At 42.1% G+C, this 24,726-nt stretch overlaps 1 protein-coding gene across 7 annotated transcripts in view; it reads right to left on the bottom strand.

Moving 5' to 3' along the window:
* Nucleotides 1-24,726, bottom strand: part of ARMC9 (armadillo repeat containing 9) — a 78,224-nt gene that overhangs the window by 11,857 nt on the left and 41,641 nt on the right. For 3 of the 7 annotated variants that reach the window (XM_088061018.1, XM_088061017.1, XM_088061020.1), the window contains 4 exons: nucleotides 23,754-23,869; nucleotides 18,624-18,742; nucleotides 15,154-15,283; nucleotides 10,420-10,592 (listed from right to left, as the gene is read on the bottom strand). In XM_088061018.1, the coding sequence (XP_087917144.1) occupies nucleotides 10,420-10,592; nucleotides 15,154-15,283; nucleotides 18,624-18,742; nucleotides 23,754-23,869 (538 nt within the window). Of the gene's footprint in view, nucleotides 1-6,109; nucleotides 8,925-8,950; nucleotides 10,088-10,419; nucleotides 10,593-15,153; nucleotides 15,284-18,623; nucleotides 18,743-23,753; nucleotides 23,870-24,726 lie in introns of those variants that run through there. The other 4 variants (XM_088061021.1, XM_014254289.2, XM_088061022.1 and 1 more) reach the window with 4 other exon arrangements.

Genomic DNA, 24,726 nt, shown 5'->3' with positions numbered 1-24,726 from the left:
AAGCACCAAACATCCAGCCAGTCCTCACGGAATTCCAGCTTGGGACAAGCATCTTTCAAAGCTTCCTTTGCCTCTGTAATGCATGAACATGATCCAGCACCATGGAATAATTCTCATTGCAGGAAAAAATAAGGCAACCCCCCACTTCAAACAAAACAAAAAGTTAGAGAAAGGGAAGGAAGCAGAGACAGGAAACTACAAGGACACTCTTCAGAGAGGCCACTGCTGCAGGATGAAGGGACAGATTTTTATGAATGTGCTGAGGTTCCCTCTGAAACTGATTTTAGGCACCTGAACAAAATTTACCAGCTTTGTGCAAAGGTTTTAACAAGCCCCTGCTGCCAGCAAGGAGCAAGTGCTTGTAGAAAAGTAGCTGCCTCCTCAGAGCTGCTTGGGGGAACCTGGAGTGGGTTGAAACACAGAAGATATTTCCATCTCACTAAAAACAAATAATGAAAATAATGAGATGTAGAGCAAGGAAATATCTTTTCAAATTGGACATTACAGATACAAGTGTGTTACTGTCACCAGAAAGGTGTCAAATCACCTGGATTGGTTTTGATTAAGAAGCTTTGGTCTCTGCCCTGCTCATGGACATGACCCAGGAGCCAAATCCCTTGAGGTGAAATTGGTTCTTACTGCTGCCATTTCTGGGTGACTTGGGCAGTGACACAATTGCTGACATTGCTTTAGTTGCTGTAAATATGGTTTCAGAGAACCTTAGGAGCCCCAATGAGGTCTGAGATTTGTGGGAGTTCACAGTGGCTCACACCCACCTTTCTTCAATGCTCAGCAGAGCTTTGTGAAAACCTGCATCCTCACCACCTCAGAGCCATGAGGATAACCAGGGTTAGAGAGGAAACAGCCTTACCATGCTCTCTCCTTGCCCCTGCCCAAAATTCCAATCCTAAACTATGGCCCAGGAAAGAGCCATGCAGACAGTTTTTCATCTATGTGGAAAACAAATCAAAAGTCAGTTATTTCTCTCTGCAATGGCCAGATCCGGTGTTTGAGCAAGATGATGACACTAAATGTCAGGTCAGCTCCAGGCACACATGACTAAGGACTCAATCAGACCAATTTTTGAATTTTGGGAGAAGCAAGCCAATTTCTTATTTTATTTTTGCTGTTACTGTCTACTGTATTAGGGGCTAAAGGCCTTAATTGTGAGCCAAGCTGCTCAGGGCCTTGTGTCACACAAGCACTGAGGCTGACTGTGAGCCATGGGACCAGTTTTGATGGCTCACAATCCATGATCTGCCCCCGGCTGCAGTGTGGTTACACTAATGCAGCTGCTCTGGACAGACCCAATCCCTGGATCTGGGCAGGAACAGGACAGTGATGGGTGCTGTAGCATGGAATGATGGGACCCTTGAGAAGCACTGCTGTGCTTTGCCAGGGATCATCCCCTGAGCTGGTGGCTCATGACCAGGAGCTCCCTGGCATGGAGCTTTTGGTACAGTCAGGGTGGAAATTTTGGCTGTTTCAAACAGCCCAGTTTCCACAAGCCTTGAGGGGGGAAGGGGCTTAATCTGTTCAAGTCCCAGAGCTGCCACATTTCATTGCCCAGCTGCTCACTTGGATGAGGAAGAAATAGAAAGGAGGCAGTTTCATGGAAAATCATGGTATGCCACGATCTGCAGAATTAACAAAAAAAGGTCATCTGCTTAACAGGAGCCAGTCCCTTACAATACTGCAAATTTGACCCTGGGGGAAAGCTGCTGGAGGAAGGAGTAAAAATTTCAGGGAGACTGCGCTGCTTGACAAAGAATTCATTTGGTGCTAATGGTTCTGCTTCTTGCAACAACATGAACCACGCTCCCAAAAGGCAGTGCATGAGCAGACACGAACAATAAAGTGATTTGTTCTCAGGAAGGATTCAACCTCTGCCAACAGTCAGCCGGATCCAGGCAAGGGCTCGGACAGTTAGACCGGCACACGGCAGCCCAAATGAGGAACTGTATCACTTGGCACACAGCTGCTATTTCCAGCACTTTCATCCCATCCTCACTACAGCTCGACTTTTTCACTCTTCAGAGGAGAACTAAATCTGGATCTACAAAGGCCAGAATTTTTCCTTGAGATCAGTAGAGGGAGGTGCCCCTGAGCTCCTAAAACCCTCTGCAGGTGGTCTCATTTTCAAATGACCTCAGCATTTGTAGCTGTCAATTACAGCCTAATATAAAAGGCACTTTAAACACCTGCAGAATAAACCTTATTGTTTCAGGTATTTGTTACTTTTTATTTGTCCTGTTTATTTGCTTACTCAGAAGAATTAGCTCTCAGCATTATTAAAAGAAAAACAAAATGAATAAACACTTTAAAAGTCTTTTAAGATGAAAGCCAGCAAGGCATTCTGAAAATCATTTTTGAAATAAAATGTAGTGCTAGGTCACTCACATGCAGAGTGAACAAAATAACTATCACTCCCCAAATCTGTTGACTTAAAATTATATCAGAACAACATTTCCCATATTTGAAGAAGAACAAAACAATAAAGTTGTCACCTGGATTTCTTACTGCTTATGTGAAGCATTCTCACTTTCACTGCCATCAATTACTGCCCCAGTTTCTTGGAAACTTGGACCATATGCCAAAAACTGCTGAGAGAACTTGTACTAAAAGGAGGACATGTTCCAGAAAGTTATTAGATGTCCTAGGGTGTGCCACTGAGCCTGTTTGGACAGCACCAGGTCCTCAAAAAGTGGAAATTTGGATCCTGATGCTGTAACTGAATACAATGTTACTGCAGGGTAGAAAGCAGCCTGGAGTTGGGAGGAAACTTGCTTTGAAATATCAGATCCCAACTCCTGACAAGATGTCAGGCTACAGAATTACTGGTCTGATAACACAGTAGGACAATGTTCTATGTTCTGCACCCAGAAGTTGGTTTCTTTTTCAAGTCCATTAGCAGCAGATTGCCATAGCTTGGCCAGAACAGTCTGGTCTCAGTCTGTTTTGTTTGTCTTGAAACATCTTGCTATTTCTCACCTGTCAATAAAACTCTCAAGAGTCTCCCTCCTTTCACAATTTCTATGAATAGGTTGGGAAAGTGCAGCCTAGCCCAGAGAAGTCCACACGGCTCAGTCACAGAGGTATTTTGGTACTGGATTCCCAGAGGATCAGTGGAGGTTTGCAAGGCTGTAATTACATAGATCCTCTCTGCTTGCCATGCCCACACACCTCCTCCAGCTCAGGAGGTGTCCGGGGTGCCTGGCGGCGCTCACACACTCCTTCCTTAGATTCAAGCAAGGAGCATCCCCAAATCTCCCACATTTCCTCTCCCTAGAAAGTGCTTGTTCCAATATTCAGTCAGACTGCAAGCAAGTGTAAGGATGGTCCAAACTGCCAGGAAGTTCTGTCTCAAAGCTAAATTCAAGCCCCGAGCTAAACAGTGAGTCTGGATATACTTAAACACCTGCAAGGAAGGCAGCGTGTTTGCTTTTCTGCCACCACTACGCCAAGACGTGCACGAACACCACACAGAGCTCTTTATCTCTGCACTGCCATCTCCACCATGATTTATAAAGATTAATGAAACTTTGTTTAAAGGGACAACTCAAAGCCAAATCAGGCAACCACTGGCCCTCCCCATCGCAGCAATATTTTCCCTCCAGATAACTTCCTTGTTACCTTCCCTTACACACTTAAATTGTACAACAAATAACACTTCTGACACCAACCCGGTGTCGCTGGTGGCATCCCACATGCCTGGGCTCTCCTCATGAGAGACCACAAACAATGAGTGGTTCATGCCTGCTTTGCAACACTTCTGAGTAAACAACATTACCTCTGCAGAGGCAGGCCGGGCTGAACTGAAAGGAGCTGTGTTTTCCACTTAGATGGAGATAAAAACTGTTGGGGACAGAATTTGTCAATAATAAACCACAGTGAAATATAAAGAAATGCACACAAAAAAAATTGCATGACCCCCCAAACCAAATATATCAAAAAGTAAAAAAGGGAAAAAAAACCCTTTAGGAGCATTTTTATCTAGACACTGATAGATAATTTTTAGCCACTCATACAGAATGAGCCCTCTATGGAAACTTCAATAGACTTACACAGTTTCAAATAACACACTGCATAAATAAAATGACACTGAGTATACAGTAGTTACATCCAAAAGGTAGCAGCACTTAGGACTTTGGTCCCGGAAAAGCTTTCCTTGCAGATCCGTGTGTCATTTGCAGTAATTTTATTTGCTTTTTGTGAAAAAAATTACAGCCACTCTAAGGGCAATCACACCCCTCCCACTGGGGCAGCAATTTCCACTGCTCCTGTTATGGATTCCCCAAGAAGGTGATGAATCTAGCAGCTGCCCGTTCCTGGCACACACAAAAGACACCCAACAACTTTTGAGAGTGAGGTGCTGAATTTGCTATGTGTGCGCTACTGACCTCCATTCAGGGACCTTTCCACCCCAAACAGTGGAGTCCTATGAACAAAGGCAGAACTGACATTTTTCATTAGCTTCAAATCTTCTGACTGCCATCACAGCAGCTTATTTGTGAATAAGACACAGGAAAGGACATATTACTTCCTCAGCCTCTCAAATTACTGTTCAGCTGGTAACTAACTTCTAAGCACATCCATAGCTTCTCTCAGGTATTTGGAAAATTAAGATTCTCATGCATTAATACAAAAATAGTCTTGGATTTTGAACTCCATACTCACACAGCTAAAAGAACATGGGAAACCATGCATATGGAGTTCTGCATTGCAGCAGGCCTGCACATTACAAACACACACACACTTCAGTTTGTTCCTTTCAGTCCAACTCAGCAAGATGCATTTTAGTTTTCATGAATCTTGATCTGCTGGAGCAGTTGCCACACCTACCAACCACCTTTGGGTGTCTGACAATGGGTGGTGAAGTTTTTACCTCAGCTCCTAAAATCAGTGAGGCTTTGGGGTTGTTGTTACTCCCCCCCCCCACAAAAAAAAAATTAGTCTGCTCTCAACACTTTTCAAAAGCTGCTCTCCATCTTACAGCACCAGATCTAGTATGAACATAGCATAGATCCAACACAAAACTCAGCACTCTGTAAGATAAATAAAACTCAGCTATGGAGAGCATTCTGTGTTATTCATGTATGCAAATGAACTGCTCAGCACATCAGTGTCAACTTGGCCGTTGATGTTATGTGCTGGAAAAAAACCAGAATTTCAGAGGAAATTCTGCCTACCCTGGAAAGGCAGGAGGTGAACTTTTATGGCTGTTTTCCATTACTGCCTTTTTGAGAACCAGAGGATATTTTCCCATCAGTTGTGTTTATCAACTCTGAGAGGAGGCAGATGAATCTAAGCACAAGCCAGAGGTTTTCTGTGACTTCTTTGTCTGGTGTGGGGATCTGTGTGACAGAGGCTATCACGTGGCTACGATCACTTCATGTCCTGTGTAGTTTGGGAGCTAAAGCAACACCAGTACTCTGCCTGCTTAGGTAGTGTTAGGTTAGGTGTTAGGTTGGTGTTACTGAGTAGTAAATTCTATCTTCCACATGAATAGACTGGATTTTAAGCTACAGGAGGTCTTCCACAAAACACCTCCATTCCAATTTAAAGTCCATCTAAAGGGGTTTCCTGAACTTGTGTGTGAGAGCCCTTTCTGCCAACATTTGACACAGCATCGCTGATCTCAGTGGGTCTGAGGCAATGACATCCGTGACCTTGGCTCTTCAGTTGCCACCACAGAGCAAGAGGCCCAATTCAACATCTTGTCAGAAGCAAAAAGCTTTCTTCTGGCTCTGTGGAAATGGCTTTACAACTCTTTACTTTAGGGGAAGGCAGTGTCACTATAGCAGCTGCTTCACCTTTCAGGTTGTGTTTCAATTGTTTGCTTCTCAAGGTGAAACTCCAAAACCAAAGCCTTACCTTCCCCGCTTTTGTACTCATTAGGACATTTGTTTCTGAACTCTGACTATGGCAAATACACTGCTTTTTGTACATCACTGCCTCAGCAGCAGCCAAGTTCCAATGTAAACTGCATTTATGTGTCCTAACAGCTGTCACATGAGGGGGTGTTGCTGAAAAGCCAACCCCCAGTGAAGACTTTGGTGTTTCCTGGTCATTGTTACCATTGAGAGAAAGAATAACAAACAGCACTAGCTTTGTAATTCACTGGCAGAATGAAATGCTGCATTTTTATTTAGTGGAAGGATTCCTGATCTCTCTTGCCTAGCCAGCACTTCATATGCACCAAAGACCAACACAAATTCCATAAAGACATAAACAGTCATTGCTCTGAAGTGAAGAACATAAAAAAAAGTAACAAAGACTAAAGAAGATGAAGCAGTTACATGTAAAGAGAAAGTTGCTTCTGATCTGTTCCCATTCTCATGGTTTCTTCTATGAATGAAGAAGCAAAGCTCTTCATTCCAGGGGGAAAAAGTAGATTTTTCATTCCACAAATGTTAAACAGCAGAATTATGAAAAAAAAAAATGCAAAAAGAAGGAATAGGAGCAATTGCTGCCGAGAAAGACCTCAGAGGTGAGCATGGATGCTGCATTGGGCACTGTAACAGCATTTTCCATCTACTACAGGTCAACCACAAGTTGATAAAATAGGTATTTTCCTCTTCAGGGTCTGGAAGCCATGCAGATCTTGCCCCACACAGGACTGTTCTGGGCAGGAAGGCTCTGCACGTGTGGCAGACACTGCCCCTCTTCACGCAGAACCTTTGAACACAGATACCTCCCAATCCAGTCAGACAGGCAAAGTTTTACAAAAAGCAATTGGCAGGCTGCTTCAGCAAGCAATAAGTAAAGAATACAGTTGCTTGGTAAGACTCCTAGGCTGAGCCTACATTCTGTTTCCAAAGGCCATTTCCTCTGACACAGAAGGCAAGAGTTTCTTCTCAAGAGTTTCTTCTCAATGTCACTTTAGAGTAAACTATCAGAGAATATCCTTCTCCCATGTCAGTCCTGGGCTGCTGCTGAGACCTCAAATTCTAATAACAAGGCCCTTGTCTTAGTCAGCTCTAGAGACCACAGACACATCCCATCAGATAATCCTGCATCCCTGTGCAAGGCCTGCAGTGTCAACAACCTCACTCTCCTCTGTAGGTCACCAGTAAAGCTCATTACAGGAAGCTGGCTCTGTCCTTCGACAATGTGACAGGTGATTCTCGAGGAAAGGAACTGTTCTCACTTCCTGTAGGACTGGCTGCCTGCAGAAAAACATCAAGAAAGAGTCTGTCAGCTGAAAGCAGGATTTATTACAAGACAGAAGCTGACTGAGGGTGACACTTGTTCAACTTGTACAGGGACACAAACATCACAAAAAACATGCAGAAAGGCACTTTAACTCATGATGCTGCCACTTAAAACTGCAGAATGTATTTCTGGCAACCCCTTTTCAGGGGATATTTAAAGAACTGAAAGGGCATCACCAGGGCCCAGTTGCACTCTGGACAAAAATCATTCCCCATTCCTCTGGTAGAGATTTTTGTACTGCCCTAGCTCCAATGTGCCTTAGACAGAACTTGGTACACTGCAAACAGCTTCAGCACGTCCATGCAGAGTTGCCTGGAACAGACAGAGAATAAGGATCAGAGTGGATTAAACCACACAACCATGTCCACGTGGAATACAGTTGAAAAGGTCTAAATCTGGAGGTGCCTATGCTCCCTGTGTTCTAGCCATGCTGCCAGTGTCATCCCTGTGCCAGCCTGGAAATGGAAATCACAGAGGATTCCAGCATGGATGGTTTTATTTGGAGTAGCTTGCTTTTGCTCTAGAGTTCAGCTAACAGCAGGGGCTGCATGTTGGGCAGGAATCTGGCCCCAGGCCTGTAGCTGCACTAAGTACCTGGGCTTCCTCTGCATTCTTCAGGCATTCCACACACTCCGAGCTCCAAGAGGAGTGGTCCAGCTAGTTCAGGTAGGTTTACATAAATCAACTTGTTTCCAGAAAATACACCTGCAATAAATACTAAAATCAAGCTAAAAATGTGCCTCTAAAACTAGAGAATACATCAAGTAAAACCAGAAATCATCTTTTTCTCATCGTGTCCATCAGCTATACAAACTTGCCTTTCTCCAGAAATACCAAAACTGGAACAGAGTCTCTTGATATGTAAAACCCTACATATCTATGCAGCAGGCAAATGGGAGGCAGCAACTGCTGGAATCTACTGATTGCTGTTATCTGTGCATCTGATACCATTTTTGACCTGCAGATGAGTCAGCTAGGAAGTTAAAGGAATAGTAAGGACAGAGCTTTACTAGGGAAACATTAGGGGCTCACCTGCTTCAGACCCCTTCCCTGCATCTTTAAGTAACAGCTGAGAATTACTTTTGAGAACCCTAAGTTCCAGTGTAGGTGCTTAAAACCCTTTTTAGTCCTTTAAAAACCTGGTCCTTACAACCTTCATGTAACTTTTCCCACCTATAAACACCTGTGTAAAAGCCCCTGCAGGATGGACAAGAACTAATAGATGCTCTGTGACAGCAGATGACAAGGCTGGATACATGTTCAGAGAGTGAGTGGAAGATTAGTTGTTTGCAAAATAATTTATTTGCTAGTTTCAGCAGGGAGAGTTTAACATTCAGTTGCTGATACTTTCTCATGGCACATGTGGACAGATAGAAAATGAAAACCTGGAATCTCAAGTGAAAAATTGGAAGAAAAGGTAAAATAGGCACACAGCAAGTTGGGATGTCTATTATACATTCAGCATACATTCCCAGCCAAGAGAAGAGGTATAGTGTAAAACAAATAAAACAATAAAATTTAGAAGAGCTCAAGTACCTGGACTTGACAGATCACACAAGTGATGTACTTTAAAGCAATTTAAAAATTTAAAAATAAAATACATTTAACACTGTGCCACTGGAAAAGGATCTTGCTCCAGAGCCTCTTGAAAGCAACACTGGTATGTCACATCTTTCCTAGGACGCTCTCCCCAGGAGTGTAGAGCTGCCCTGGAGAAAGTAGAACATGCAGAAGATTTTTTGTGTACACACACACACACACACTCTGTGCTTTTCCCCTCTTCACTAGGGCTTCTTTTCAATGGGCCAGTGCTTTTGGAAATGAACCGAAACAGGAACCAGGGGCAGACTCTTGGGTGTTAACACCACATCCAGTCAGGGCAGAACAGTGCTGCTGTCGCAGGAAACAAGAGAGCACTGATGTCAGAGGTAAAACTCGGGCCACATCCAGCAAAGGTAAAGCTGAAAGACCTCTGTTACCTCAGCACAGGAGTGTTGAAGCAAGAAGCCTCCAGGTCAAAACCTCCTTTTACCACCAAGAACATTCCCTTCCAATGCCTCACCTGTACTCCCTGAACGAAATCACACCACTTCTCTGCACATGCAACTGTGTGGAACAATGAATGAGCAACACAGAATTCAGAATGCTCTTTCCAGCTCTGTTACTGATTTACTGGGTTATTTAAATTCTTTTCATTTCATTTTCCCTATCTGTAATGAGTAGCTAATGATACACACACATTTCGAGTTTCTTGGGAAGGTATTGACTTACTATGCTTTTGTCAAATGTTTCAAGGTAACAGTTACAGCTAAAGAATAGAGCTGATGTTACATTGTGATCAAATAATCATCACTAAACTTGTTATGATGCATTTGCTCCTGCCATTTTCACTGATGATGGACACAGAGCTGTTTTGAATCCAGCTTTTCCTATCCACATGCCTGGGAAAAATTCATTACTGAAGAATGCACCTTTCTTCCCCCTCCACCCCAAAAAACTCCACAGCTGACATGCCACATGTGGAGCATCCAAGATCAGTTTTTCCTTTGTATTAAGCTTGTGTTGCCTGGCTCAAAGCAAGTGTCCATCATTTTCCTCCATCCTCAGGTCAAAACCACCCTCTCTTCTGAACCCCCCCTGACATGAAGCACTTTTTATAAACTTTTGCAGGCCACAGCACGGCCGTGTGGTTCTTGAGTACCAGTCTCCAGCAGAAAGGAGACTGCGTAAGCAGCACACTGTGCCTGGCTCTCTGCTTACCAAGCTGCCCTGAGCCATCTCCTGAGCTGCCTGACATCTGCTCTACATTCAGCTGCACTGTAGACACACCCAGGGATCCGACTTCAAGTTACACAGTGGGATGAACAAGTGTCTAAAGAAAAGGAAAAACTCTGATGACATCTAGAGAAGTTCTAATCTGAGACTAATAAGCTTCCCCAAAAACTTCTAAGAATTTGGGCCACTTTTCTCCACCCAAGACAGGAAAAAGCATGTCTTTTAACTGCTCACATGACAGTCTGGAAATAGGAGCAGTGTTCAGCAGGACATAATTACATGGTTGTACACCCTGCAGATGACAAATACAATGTCATACACTCCTGGCACATTTGTAGCCTACGACTTCATTCCTGAAGAGTTTCTACAATGCTCCCTCCTTTCCCACCCCAAGGAATGACAAACAGAACCATGACATTTTCCACTTACTCTGTCTACTCCTTGTGGATGATGCTGATGATCTTGGATGGCTTGTTTGTTGGGGTCCAGACTGGGAGAACTGGGGGGCAATGGCTGGGACCTTTCCCTTTCTAGGGCTGGTGTTCTGCCCGTCAGGAGTGCGAGGGATCTTGGGTTTGCTGGTGAAGGCTAAAGCAAACTCCCTGGAGGAGGAGAGGGAAAGGGTTAGCAATGCAAGGAGAAATACGTATGCATAGTAAGACTGCAACCAAGTGAAACCTGCAGTATGTGCTGTGACAGCCCAGCAGGTGCTCAGACCTCAGGGAGACTGCAAATGGGAAGGAACATGGCACCTCAGGTACTGCCTGGGACATATGCTCACTGCACAGGCTCTATCGACCTGTCCATCCTACTCAAACCCCACTCTTCCCACAACAGGAGTGAACAGGTTCAGTTAAATTCCCTGCAAACCAGGAACCAATCTTTAGTTTGTTTTCTGTTGTGTTTATCACATCCAGTGACTCATTCTAGGGTGCAAAAAATACACAGATTTGCTACGGCACAGGAACACATCTTTTTAGGGCACAGACACCACAATTTCTTCCAGGTATAGGTCAATCTTGGCAGACATAGGCAGCTTCCCTGGCTCCTGTCTGAGATAAGATTTGTAGAACTCCCTGAAGGCTTTGTCAAAAGAGCAAAGAGCTGTGATGGTATCTATAAAAGAAATTCCCTAAACATAGAGGTTCCTTATTCACACTGAGAACATAAACCAGGTGCTGCTATTTCACAGTCTGCATGTGCTGCAAAAATACCATTCTTTAAAATTTAGTCAATTACTGTGTGAGGATACACTGTCCTTCCTTGCCCCCAGCATAAATATAGTTTTTCCCCAATTACAAAAATGGAGGCTACCAGGAACTAGCAAGTCTCTAAAATAATTCTGAATTTAAATTAGTTTTTGCACTAGTGAGTCGATTTTCTCTTAAAAGGAGAAAAGGTTAAAGTAAAGTAACAGCTACATGAAAACTTAATCATATTAAAAACGGGAAATAAGACAGCCAAAGGCAGGACATCGAAAAAATAGGTGCCATCTAAAAATCAGCCATTAAAATAGAAAGTCCCCGTTATTAGCTCCATGAAAAGAACTCTTTGTGACCATCAGAAGGGTGATTAGGAGGATTTTCATGATACTTAATCTCCCCTCCTCCCCTGGGAATGCTGCTGAGTCAGTGCTGATTAGCCCTTCCATAGCTCTGCTTCACTTTCCAGGGAGATTTGAGCAAGTGCTCCTTTCGTATTTTAAACAGCATTATTGTCTGCATTTTACATAGGTATATGCTAACTATTAAGGGCAGAGAAGTGCTAACTGCTAACAGCAGAGAAGTGCTAACTGCTCTGCTAAGAACCATCTCTGCAGCCTTCTACCTATGAGTATTACAACTGTTAACACTTGTCTGAGCTTCAAAGGAGGATGTGGCAGATAGCAGCAGAAACAGACTGGTAAATATAAAAAATAAGACTGGCTGGATAAAACCTCAAGGCATGGACCACAGAGATATTTAAGAATTTTTATCTCCATATAGCAGTGTCATTGTTATTGCTTTTTTTGTCACTTAACTCACTTTGGTAAAGTGGGTTAGTTCAAATTAATTTGTTTTTCAATTCACTAGTGCTCTTCACAATGTTATGTTTACTATGAAGTTCTTAGGTAGATTAAAAAGAAAGATTCACCAGCCTCAAGGCAGTTTTTGAGCCACAAATGAGGGTTTTTTTCTTCCTTATTCAACAACAGGTAACAAACCCCTGGATTTGCATTCCCATACACTAAAAAAGAGCTTTTATAGACATTAAACCATCTCCACAGTTTCAGGGCAGTAACCTCAGCAGCCAGACTAGTGACAGAGCAAAGCAATGCAACCACAGTCACATCACTTTACCAAGGAAAGAGATACACAGTTCTCACACAAAACGGTTCACATCTGTGCCAGCTCTTCAGGAAAGGATTATATGAAATAGGCTGGTAGCAAAAACTGTAAAGTTGTAAAAACCCTCTTGTTTTTCTGAGAGGATGCAGAGCAGATCTGGCTCCCCATGTGTTCAAGTACCACAGAACCACTTCATCTTTTCAGGTTAAGATCAGCAGAAAATAACTAATCCTCAGGATAATACCTACAACTCCTATTTGTTATTCTTTAAAAGTTGATCAGCTAAAGAAAGAACAAGCAAAATCTAGTGTGGGCAACGTTCTTCAGCATTTGGTAAAGGAGTCACTGATGAAAAGATGTGCTCAAAGAAAAAACAAAACAAAAAACCAACCAAATAAAAATACCCAAACCTACAGCAAACTCACACAAAAACCTGCATTTGCATTGAGAAGAAAGAAAACTGTTTACTTGTAAAAACTGAAATAATTGTCTATAACTGAAATATTTGTCTACTTTTTTATAAAGCGCACAACAGACTGACACTGGGACTCAAATAATCAACCAGGAAATAAGACAGGACTTGAACATAGAAAGATTAATTAAACCATTTTCTCCAAGAATACACTGGGACTTTTGGCCATTTTTAGCAGATTATCAGAAAAGCAAGGCTAATAGAGATGTAAGAATGTCCTGCAGAGTTTAAGATCTTTTTTATCATGATGATACTGGACCAAGTCACAATACAAAAAAACCCTTTTTCAGTCAGCCACAATTATAGACTGAAGTCTGTTACAAATTCATCCTTTATTGGCTAAAAAGCACAACAGGGCTATATTCTCACATGATCAAATGCAACAGGGAATATCAATGCAAGATCAACTACTAGTTTGACCTGAATCAGCTGCAACAATCATTTGGTCCCCTGGAAATAAAACAACTGCAGCAGAACAGTCACTACACTAAGGTCTCATTCTCCTCTCCAAATGATTTTGCATCATTTCACTCATCTCTGTGCAGTTAAGTTCCCCATTTATACTTCTAAGGAAGAGGGGAAAGAGAAGTGACTACTTCTACAGCCCAACTCAGCCCCCTCCTCTTCTCATACATACCTCTTCTAGGAAGGTCTTGGTATCTGCCTAATAGGTATTTGCCTCCAGGAAGGAGACATTTCCTAGAGTGGACAAAACTATGAGCAAAGCAGAGATTTATTAGTCCTGTTTGTTTTGCAAACAAATTATAGCCTGCATCCAGGAGTGAAAGAATGAAAAGGCAGGTCTAGCTATTGCAACACCAACATATTAACAAAAGACTCTTGACACAGAAAACCCTGTGCTCTCTTTGACTATGAATGGCTGCATTCCTTTATCTGTAACTCGAGGCTGCATTTGGAAATCCAAATTACTGTATGCATGCTGAGGAAACACACAATGAAAAGATATGATCTTCCTCTGCAGGACACTGCACCTGTGCCTTCACTTCTATAAAATCCATCCTGAGATTTAGACATACATTTGTGAACAAATATTAAAAATGTCTGGGAACACACCTTTTCTATAACAGGTTGTGTAGAGAAGCAAAGCGTCTCAGTAAGGTGGGGGACAAGATGCTGCCAATTTGATTTGCTTCCTGGAAGCCAAGTCTGAAAAATAATATCCTTCTCTCCACCACAAAGCAAACAAATTTGCCATAATTTTTTATTGTCTATTTGTATTTCTTTTATGTGCTTAGCTACTGTGATAATGGACAACAGAAATAAAACCAGTAATAATTCTTATAATTTATCAGATGTCACCATGGAAACAGCAGAACTGTTTGGTTGGGGAAAAAACCCAAAACCAAAGCCACACCAACCCAACAAAAAACCCAAAACCACACACTGGCATCTGTAGGCCTGAAGGAAACAAAGTTGTAGACACAGAATCTTTCAGAAGTACTAGCGCTGTAATTGACACAAATAACCAAGCACTTCTGAAAAATCAGGTACTTAAAGAGTTGGTAAAACCTTTCCTTTAACACATCTCCACCCATTCTGTGTTTTAGTTCTGGAACATATTTGCTTTTAAAATTTGTCTACACTGTTTTAAACTTGGCCCAATCTAATTAGCTGTAGGAAAAAGCTGTTAATGTCTGAAGGACACATGCAGGCCCTGAAAACTTTGGTCCAATTGCTAATTAATTCCTAGTTCTCATCCAAGATATAAATTCACAGTTGTACACATGACAAAGACTTCACAGAGGGCTCAAGGTGAACATGATAAGCAGGATAAGGAGAGAATAACCTTTAATTTTACAAGAATAATTCAGAGGAAGAGTTGATACCCATTGCTCTGTGATCTCATAACTTTGCCTCTTTTGCCATACCCATCTAGTGCATAAATGAGGGACTCTGGTCAGCAGTGCTAGCAACTCAGCTAGTTTAAACACTCTTAATCCACTTAAATGCTTTATTTTTCTTCCTTCTGCATTCCTGTCCTGTTCCTGCAGTCCTACCTATTTATTTACTAATAAATTATTTTCATGGGCAAGTGTTGAGTCATCTAAGGAAGCAATCACAAAGTTTTCTTCCAGAAGGCCATGTTAAGCATACATGTGAAGTTCATTAATAATGTCTTGCTTGAAACTTCTCCCATTCTGAACCAGATGCTTAGAAATTGAACAGCTGCCTCTGGCCCAGCAAAGGGTATTTTGTTTGGCAAGCACCACCACAGCTGTCTCAGGCCAGACTGTATCATACATCAAATGACTTCACAGATTGTCTTTACAGCAGCATGGAATTAGCTGGTAAATCCTGTCAGACTCCTCTCACAGTTTTAAGTTTCCCCTGGATAGATCATACCTATGTGATTGACCATTTACTTTGTCCTCAGTGAAGTCAGCAGATCGAGAAGACAAGGTATCACCAGCTGGGATGTGTTGGCCCATTCTATGGCCTGATGCAAATACTTCAGATGACTTCATTTCAACTGCTGTTTAAAAAAGAAAAGTTCAGTGAAGAGTTGTCTCATTACAGTTTTATCAGAAATACAATCAAGTCACAGTTCCTGCCGTGTGAAGGAAACCTTGAGGTTTGTCAGACTATTGAGGTTGGGTGGCAGAGTGTATTATGGCTCATCACCTGAGCAAAACAGCTGCAAGTGTAATAATTTAAGCCCTTTGCAGCTGGAAAATAAAAATGGCTACGGTGTGCACTTGCAATGGAATAGGAGCACGTAGACCCCCAGTTAACATCAGCCATGTCCAATATCTCATTAAAGCCACAGGAACACAACCCCTTGCAGTTGCCTGTACATATCCACCACAGTAATAAGGCCACTAAAGACAAAAAGAAGTGTTTTACACTTCTGTCAGACTCAATTTCTGCCTTACACTAATAGGGAAGTAAAGAACACTCAGTTTGCTTAGAATCACAAGGCTACCAAGATGTGCAAGTTCAATGAAATTTTAGGGAAAATCCCTAGCTCCATTCCTGCCATGCTCAGGACAGGCTGCTGTCCTAGTTTGCTCTCTCATGCTGATAAAAATGCAGATCAGGTCACTCTCAGACAGGCATTTTGCTGCCCAGCACATGTTCTGTCTGGCATTCAGCATAATAAGAGTAGGAAGATGACCAGGATTCATCTTTGGTCCACAAATTTTCTGCTCACAGGAGACAAAAAATTAAAAGAGTGCAAGAATTATTGATTCTTAACCAAAGGATAAAGGAGGAGAGGATGGACCCAGACCAATTCAAGAACAACTAAATATTTCCAGGAGGACATTAAGAACTATGCTCATTTTTAGAAAACAAAAGAAGATCAAGGTTCCTTGAGGCTAAACTCAGCCTCCTTGAGATAGCCCCTTGACAAGGTTAATTGTTCATATGAAGCTTTTACTTTGTTTCTTTCACTCTTTGTCTCTTACTATTCATTTCACAACTTGGCTGCATGAAACTCTGAGTCCCAAGGTACTCATGTGATGCTGGGAAATAAATATTCTGAAATAGCAGGTTCCTGGTACTGCAGTACGATCATTAGACCAAGATCAAAAGTCACATTTATTATCATTTATTGCACAGCAGAGATGTCTGGCCTTCTGAGCATGATTAAAGCCTCTAGAGGCAGTACCATTATTTTTACAAATTTCTGATCCCTGCTGTGTCTTAGAAGGCAACAGAAGAGAAAGGCCTTATTTTCCATTGTCTTAAACTAAAGCCTTTTCTATTTAAATATTACAATCTCCACTGCCTTTTGGAAAAAGTGAAGATGTTCAAAGACCCAGCTCAATTATCACCCTGCAGAATAAAAGTCCTGTCACTGACATAACAACCAGGGAGTCCCGCAGTGCAGGCTCTCTTTTCTCTTCTACTTCATTTCTAAATCCCAAAAGATAAGAAAGACAAGCACATCTGTCACTGCTACTTGCAAAAACCTGAAACAAACCTTAGGCCATCTTTCAAGTAGCTCAATGTTATTTTATAGCCTGGATTAATTATAGGAAGAATTTCCTCTGTCACACACAAAAATTATTTCTCTTTTTACATGTATAATGCATATAAACTAGTGGTATGCTGTATATTCTGACCTCAAAGATTTTTCTACAGGAAAAGAATATAATCTAATGGTCTTATTAGTAGCCACCTGCATATAATTTTGACTGAAAGCAGATAACAGACTGTTTTAAACAGAGGCTACAAGCAAAGTTCTGACAAAATGAAACATGTAAGCTGGCAGAAATATCTGCAGCATGAAGGCTTTAAATCAGTATTCATGAAAAATTAACATTTACTTTGCTGACTGACTCAGGCTGCCTGTTTAAACCTCTTCACAAATCTCTACAAAACAAACTATCAGACAGCATCAGCAGCACAGCAAAACTGACAGAGGTAAGTGCATGCATCTCACTGGAAAGATATCAAAATCTGGTTCACTTGGGCTCTGGATGGCTGCATAATACCTTAGGAACTGCATCCAGTTACACTTTAAAACACCAAATAGGAATACCTTTGAGAACTACATGGCTTAATTTCCTTTACAAAGCACAGATATTTAAAAATCTGTTCTTTTTTTCCCTCTGCAGGAAAACTGCCCAGTCAGTATGCTTTTGCTTGGTTTACAACCTTTGCTAGCGTGAGTTGCTGCCCTTGCCAGCCAAACCTCCTGAGCTGTACTCAAGGTGTTACCATGCACAGCGAGGCCAAGAACAGCAGCTCTCATTGCTACACAACAGCAAGAACCCAAGTGCCCATCCTGAACAGGAGCTTCTCCTGCTCCTGTCCTCCTCTCCTTCATCATGTTACATTTATCAGCTCTAGGCATTACGCAAGTGAATTCCTGTCTGCAAGACCTCAGTTACTTTTCTCAGAATCCTTTTCATTTCCTTTAGGAAATTTAAAAAAATAGAAGAGAAAGTAAAAAGTATGCTATTCCTTTACTGCTTCAAAGCATATTTTTCAGAAAAGAAAAGGCACACTTTGCCTGAACTTATTAATAATTCTGTCCCGGATATGATGCAAGATCCTTTATCTACGACTGCTGAACATTTTGCCTTAGATCTGTAATTGGAAATGTTAATGAACCCTTGCAGGAAGGTTGAAACTCCCACATCCAAAGTTCCGTGATTTCGTGGATATCAGAAGTTCAGTAATCGAGTATTTCAGAAGGCTGTAACCTTTAAAATCCCATGACACGTTTCTGAGCTCTCAGGCCCAGCTGAGTTTGCACTCATTTCAGCTGAAGCTGCAAGGGCAGAATGTTTAGCAGCATCACCCACAATGCAGCCACACAGCACTGGGCTGCCCATCCTCCACAGCCCTGGATGATCCAAATGCAGTTGCAAATCTCAGCAGATAACTGCAGCTGCCTTCAGCTCTAACACTGAGATACAGCCAAGAGAGCCTGCAGGTGCCAGCAGACAGTGACTCATTTAGATCCAAACAAGGGTATATTTGACCAAGCAAGGGGCTTTGCCTGTTGGGAAGTGCACTGTCTCTGGCTGCAGCTCCTTCCCTGGGCAGGGGACATTGCAGAGTACCCTTCACACATCGGAAGCTCTGGGTTTGATCCTTGGCACTCCCACAGGAAGCAAGATGGAGCGAGGCAAGTGAGACCATTGCTGTCTGCTGACCACACGTTACCTTCTGTGGCCATTCATTCAGCTTGAGCCGAATCTGCCATGTGCCCCAAGGTCCTGCAGACTGACCCAGGCTCTATAAACAGAGGGCCATTTCCTCACTACACTAAAAAATTCCCCAATCTACAACACACAGTCCAGGCCCCCTACACCTGCCCCTGTCAGCAATTAAGAACAGCATCCACAGACCATCCTTACATGAGGGGGAAATGCAGAAGTCAGAAATGCTGGACTGGCTCCCACCACAAATGGAAGAAGGACCACTCGGTGGAGACTGCAGCTTCTCATGCCTATTGTGACAAGAACTGTTTTCTGGCCTGGAGGAGAAAGGAGAATGCAAGGTGAATGCTTACAGTATAAAAAGTTTAATATGAGTAAATTCTAATTTCTTCTAATTGCCTGTAATGACAAAGTACAGACTGAAATTATTTTATATTTCCTACTGCAAACCATTACTAAGGATGTAATTTAACTGCTTGACTGTAGCTCCCCCAAACCAGCTGACAGCAGACATATTTGAAAATAACATTTTCTCCTACTGCAATAAAAGAGCCAAGGAAAGGAAACCATAACTCCCTGCAGTCTGAAGACCCAAAATACCACCATGACACTTAAAGAAAAAGACTGTAGAAATGGGCCTGAGAGGTCTTCAGTACTTGGCTTTTTCAAGGACTTAAGATTTCTTCTTCTGAATACTACCAAGATTTCACTTTAAAGAGCAATATGCAACACAGACTTCAAGTAGAGAACGAATAGAACTCTTGATTTCATAAGTGAAAGTGAATCAATGGGAAACTGAGGCAGCTGAAGGACAGAGCAGGGACACAATTCCATACTAGTAAACAATAAAACACAGCAGAAGTGAGAGGGGTGTGAAAAGTATGTGAAAAGAGGTTGGCAGACATGGAAAGTTTCTCTGCCCAATATCAGGTTATGGTAACTAAACTACATTTCTAGTAAAAAGGATGGAGCCCAAGGAGGCAGTTAATGATTTCACAGCTAAATCAGTTTCTAAGGAAATAGCTAGCAGAATATTAAGTAGTTCAGGCCCCCTTGAGTGATCTCAACCAGCAAGTCTGTAAAGAAGGAGGGAAAAATGTCAAAAAGAAAAAGAAGGCAGCGTTCCAGTATTTCCTGACTCCCTCAGCTCCATACAGCAAGAGCTTGTCCATACAGGGATCCCATGACAATTCATCTGAAGTAACTAGAGCCTTGTCTGCACTGGGAAGTCATACAAAAATTAGCATGAAATGGCTGCTACATGTGCAGTGGCTATTCTGCATTAATTTTCTGTGTGAATACTTCTATTCAGTACTAAAGATCTTCACCACCCGCCTCCTTTTGGAGGTATGAACCAACATCTCAAAGAGATACGTTATAGTATCTCATCAACTGCTTCCTTTCATGATGTTTTTAAATGGAATACATTACATTGAGTCTCACATGAAGAACTTCAAACAAGTTCACTTCAATTTTGAATGGAAGCATTTACAAAAATTTTTAATGTAGTTTAACCACTGTACTGAATAAGAATAAGAGACTTCAGATAATTCAGATGAACTGTCCTGGATTGTATCCAGGGCAAAAGTGTCTAACATTTTTCATGAGATTTCATATGATAAAAGCCACTTAAATTATTTAAAGTATGAAATACATCCAGTTCAGATATTGCTTTCAAATTAAGGCAGCTAAGCTTTTATTGTCTTCCTCCAGCAATAATTTCCAAGCAAGTATTTCCTTGTAAATGAATTTGTACTAAAATTAGAACAGCATAAAAGCCATCAAAGTTTGTCCTTTTCTGCTGCAAAATGTAGTTTGAGAACGTCTTCATCTAGTCACTGCAGTTTCCTGCACAGAAATTAGTTAGGTACAAAGGACAAACTTCTCATTCAGGGTGGTATTGCTTGTTTCCTGCTTAAAACACTCATATTATTTCTACTATTTAGGCAGAGCAGGAGGGAAATTAATTTTCATGTATTTTCACAGTGTTAGATTTCTGCTGTTTACATTTCTCCTCTGTAGTGTGCATAGCGAGGCAATCTGTAAAGGCTGCTTCACACCATTAAACTAACACCTCTCTTAGACCAAAAGCTACCAGAACCAGCATGATGGAAATGTGTTTTTAATTTGTATCCAGCAGTGACCTGAAGCCGTCTTGCAGAGGCACAAGCTGCACAACTGAGAAGATTCAAGTTGTGCCAAAACACAAGACTCGCGTCACTCCGGGATCCTGGGACACTTAAGTAAACACCCTGCCTGGGTAGATGGTGCTAAAGAGGGGCAGCAATCACTTCCAGAGATTATTTCTGATGCAAAAATTGCAGTGTAGTACACGACACTGGGAAATAAAAGCCACTCCCACGGGTTTGACACCATTTTTTTGACTTCCCAGAGGAAAGTAATTTCATTTCCACAAGCTTGGTTTTTCTCTCCACTTATAAAGCAAGAATGTAATGCTTAGACACTCCAGTGATAATGATGATTTACTCCTGAAAATATACTTTCTAAATAGGGTGTAAGGCTGTCTGTCAGGGACTGAAATGGTTCATGCCTTAAACATTGTTAGGAAGGAGTTTTGCCCATTATAGCAAAAACTGTATAAAGAAGCTACAACCACAAAAGCCCACCCCTCCTTCAAGATGCCTGGCTGGAACTTTGAACTGTGAGTTAGGATGCCTAGATAAGATAAAGGGGACATTATGTTCAATCACAGGTCTAGGGAGAAGCAAACAAGGCTGAGAGAAAGGAATGCATGCACAAGAAAGCCAAATGCAGAGAGAATCATCCCTGGCTGGGTTTGGGGTGAGGGAGCCCATAGCCCACAGAGGCCAGGTTTATATAGACTTCCCCCCCCCCAAAATGAGGAGGGGGAGGCAGTTTCGGCTGTAACCTCTGTAACCTCTGGTCAGGGGCACTGAACACCCATCCTCCCTTACACAACCTGACTCAGCTATGTAACCCCCAACCCCACAGGCCACATCCACAGGACACTGATGTGGGAGGCAGCTGAGGGGATGTCATAATCCATCAAAGATGCCCAAAGCACTCCTCAGACTCATTCCTAAGGCCTTGCACCACAGGACTGCACGTGATGCAAAGTGATGCAACAAACACAGAGTCTGCTGCAAGAGACTGTGTCAAACTGTACCCCCCAGGGGGAGGTACCTGGGCATTCCCACCTGGCCTGAGCATGTATTAGTCCATTGGATTCTGTGCTTTTTGGGGCACCCTCACCACCAAGAAGACCAGAGCTGGAGAGGATCAACAGAACATCCTTGGGATCCACAGAGTGGTGATACTTTAATTTGTCACTCTCTTTCTGTACCTCCACCTCTTTTCTATTTCTTTCTCTTCCTTTTTCTCCCTCCCTCTCTCATATTTATTATCAAATAAAATGCACACTATTGACTTTGGCACCTTAATTTGGGCAGAGGAATTTCTAATAACCTCAAAAACTGGACTGTAATACTGCCCTAACAGCCAATTCTACAGAATGAGTCCAGGTCTCCAAGCCCACCAAGGATAAAATACCTTGCAGGGGAAATGGGACCTTGAACTCTAACACTGACCCCACAGTAAAGCAGCAATGTATCTTTAGGCATAGATTAACCAGTCTAGATTTTTAAGGCCTGCAGCTCTTTTGGCAGACTGCATGAAAATTATTAGATAATCAATATTTTACTAATATGAGCTAATATATTAATTAATTGCTGCATTCTTCTGACACACACACACTGAATATATATGGGGAGAGGTCTTGCAAAAACTGTGGATGTTGTGATGGTGCAAAAAGTTGGCCATTGTAAGAAAAGACACAAAGTCAGAACTCCTAATCCAGCTAGGATTTTTAATTAGGCTATTAGACAAAGTAGGTGCCATGTTCAAACAATTGCCATTTTATCTAGGGCAGTACTCAGAAGAAAAATTAAGACTGCAAGACAAATTCTGCTGTGGGACAGTCAAAAATTCTTCTGCTTTGGAAATGAGTGTTTCCTTCATCCTGCTCTTTTAAGAAATAAATGCTTCATGACCAGATCTGGTATGCTACACTTGTCTGCTCCGAGACCCTGGTAACCTAATACATATAATCCAATAGGGATGGTACACCTGCCAAAAAGGTATATTTGGATGACACAGGAGGGGTCTCAGGTCACCTGCTTGTAAGCATGCTAATTCCAGCATGAGACAGTGGGAGGCAAGATAAATCTGTGACCACTCCTTGTCCAAAACAACAGACTTCACTCAGTCACCTACACCTGTGCAACTACAGCCCAATTAGTCCTCACTGATTTCTGTACCCATTTTCCACACTAAAATGAGGAGGGAAAGTATTTTAAGAAAGAGAAAATATGAACAGGAAAGCAAAGAGTGGCAGAGGGATGACATGTGACCATCTTCAGGACTGATGTGTTGGAAGAACCACCTGTAATTTCATTACATTTCAGGTTACCCATTCATTTTAACATTTTTACCTATACCAATCCTGTGAGTCTTGAGCACTATTATCATACTCTGTTAGTCTTGCAGTCTCTCAGACTAAGTACCCACAGAAATGAAAACATTAAATCCTCACAATAAACATGCCTGTATCATAGCTACCTGGACTTGATCAAATCCAAAACTATGCAACTGGAAGTTGAAATAGAATTTAAATTTGGAATCTCATTGGTATTTTACTTCCTCAGGATGGGGAACAGGACAAATGTCAGCTCAGAAATTAAGAAATAATTCTTCTAACAGAAGGAAAAGAATATTCAAGGATGTCTACATGTTAAGACTCCTTTATTCCAGTTACAATAAGCCTTCTACTCTGACTCAAGTCACACCAAGAGCAAAATGTCTTACACACTTCTGATGGAAAAAAAAGGGAATTCCTCCAAAGCAGGGAAACCAAACATAACAAGATTTTTGTCTTACCCATTTCCTTTTTCATCTGTCCTCTAACAAACCTCCCCAGATTAATATACTTTGTTGCTTGTGAAGTGGAAGACCCCAGGCATTGTATATGTTTAGTGCAACTTTCCAATGGAATATATTACAAGAAGATGCAAGAATATATGAAATATAATGCAAATTTAAATCAACTTGATCAGCAAATATTCATTCAACTATTTTGAGAATGTGACCTCAGCCACTGGACCTTTCCCTGCCTGCAATGTTCCACTCCTTTTTTTGAAATTATCCATAATGAATGTCAATGGCAATGCACTTTTAGATAGGGAAGGTTTAGTTGATAGGCATTGTTATGTTTGTTTTTTTCCTTTGTTGTTGTTATGCTTTTTAAAAAAGCTTAAAAAATCCAGCTTGGTCTCATTTGCTTGGACTTACATTAGACATGCAGCTCTGTGATAACCTGGTGTCACAGGTCTCTGGAGAGGCACACCTGTACTCTCATGGACACCAGGAAATTGCTTCTTCTTAGTTTTTGGAGTGTGAGTCATTATCTGATACATAGGAAATGAAGAAAAAAAATAAGGCAGTGGAAAAACAGTTATTGAAACCATAGAGAAAATTGTACAGAAATATTGTAGCAGAAACTAAATTGCATTCTGGTGTCACTGGGTAAGACTGCCTGGAATCATTGAAGGCTCTTACACTACATCTTCTCTCACTTTTCCATTGTCAGGATTCTGGACTCTTGAATCCAGAAGGCAGATATTTATAATAGAATGGGTTGAGTTGGAAAGGTTCATAAAGACCATGGTTGGGGGTTAGGTGTCCTTTTAGTTCTGGCTCACCTGTGGAATTTTTACCCCTTAGTTGTGGGGAAACCTGACTGCTGGTACTTGGTGGGTGCCTGAGAAACACAAAGAGTTCAGTTGGGCCCAGGAGGGGAAGGGGGCAGGAAAAGGGGAGGGCGAGGACAGTTTGGTGGGCTTCTTCAGCTTCAGAGGAGGACACTTTGCTGAGAGCTGTTGCTGCAGAGGGAAGGGAATTTCACCATCACCCAGACAGAGCTGCTGCTTCTTCTTCTCATTCTTCCCTCTTTGTTGGTAGCCTTGCACCCCCTGTCCTGCCGGGACGTGTGGCAGTGCCAGCCACCGCCGCGGAGCTGCTGATACACCTCAGCCACCGGCCCAGGATCTCTGCTCATCCCTGCCTTTCCAGCTGGGTGTTCCTCAGAGCCCCGCGGGAGCACCGGGACTGACTGCCCGAGGGGGTTTGTGAAGCAAAGCCTCTCCTCCATCCCTTCCCGTCTCAGCTGAGAAAGCTGTCACGGGGCCCCTGGTTCTGTTTTGTTGTTAATGCTGCAGTTATTGTTGTTTGTGTGCCTCCTTATACATACTAGTAAAGAACTATC

Source organism: Pseudopodoces humilis, chromosome 11 (assembly GCF_049639895.1).
Source record: "Pseudopodoces humilis isolate 2021_Gansu_Grassland_sample_001 chromosome 11, ASM4963989v1, whole genome shotgun sequence".
Taxonomy (NCBI): domain Eukaryota; kingdom Metazoa; phylum Chordata; class Aves; order Passeriformes; family Paridae; genus Pseudopodoces; species Pseudopodoces humilis.
Note: the sequence above shows the minus strand (reverse complement) of the source record. Positions and strands in the feature narration are given on the sequence as shown.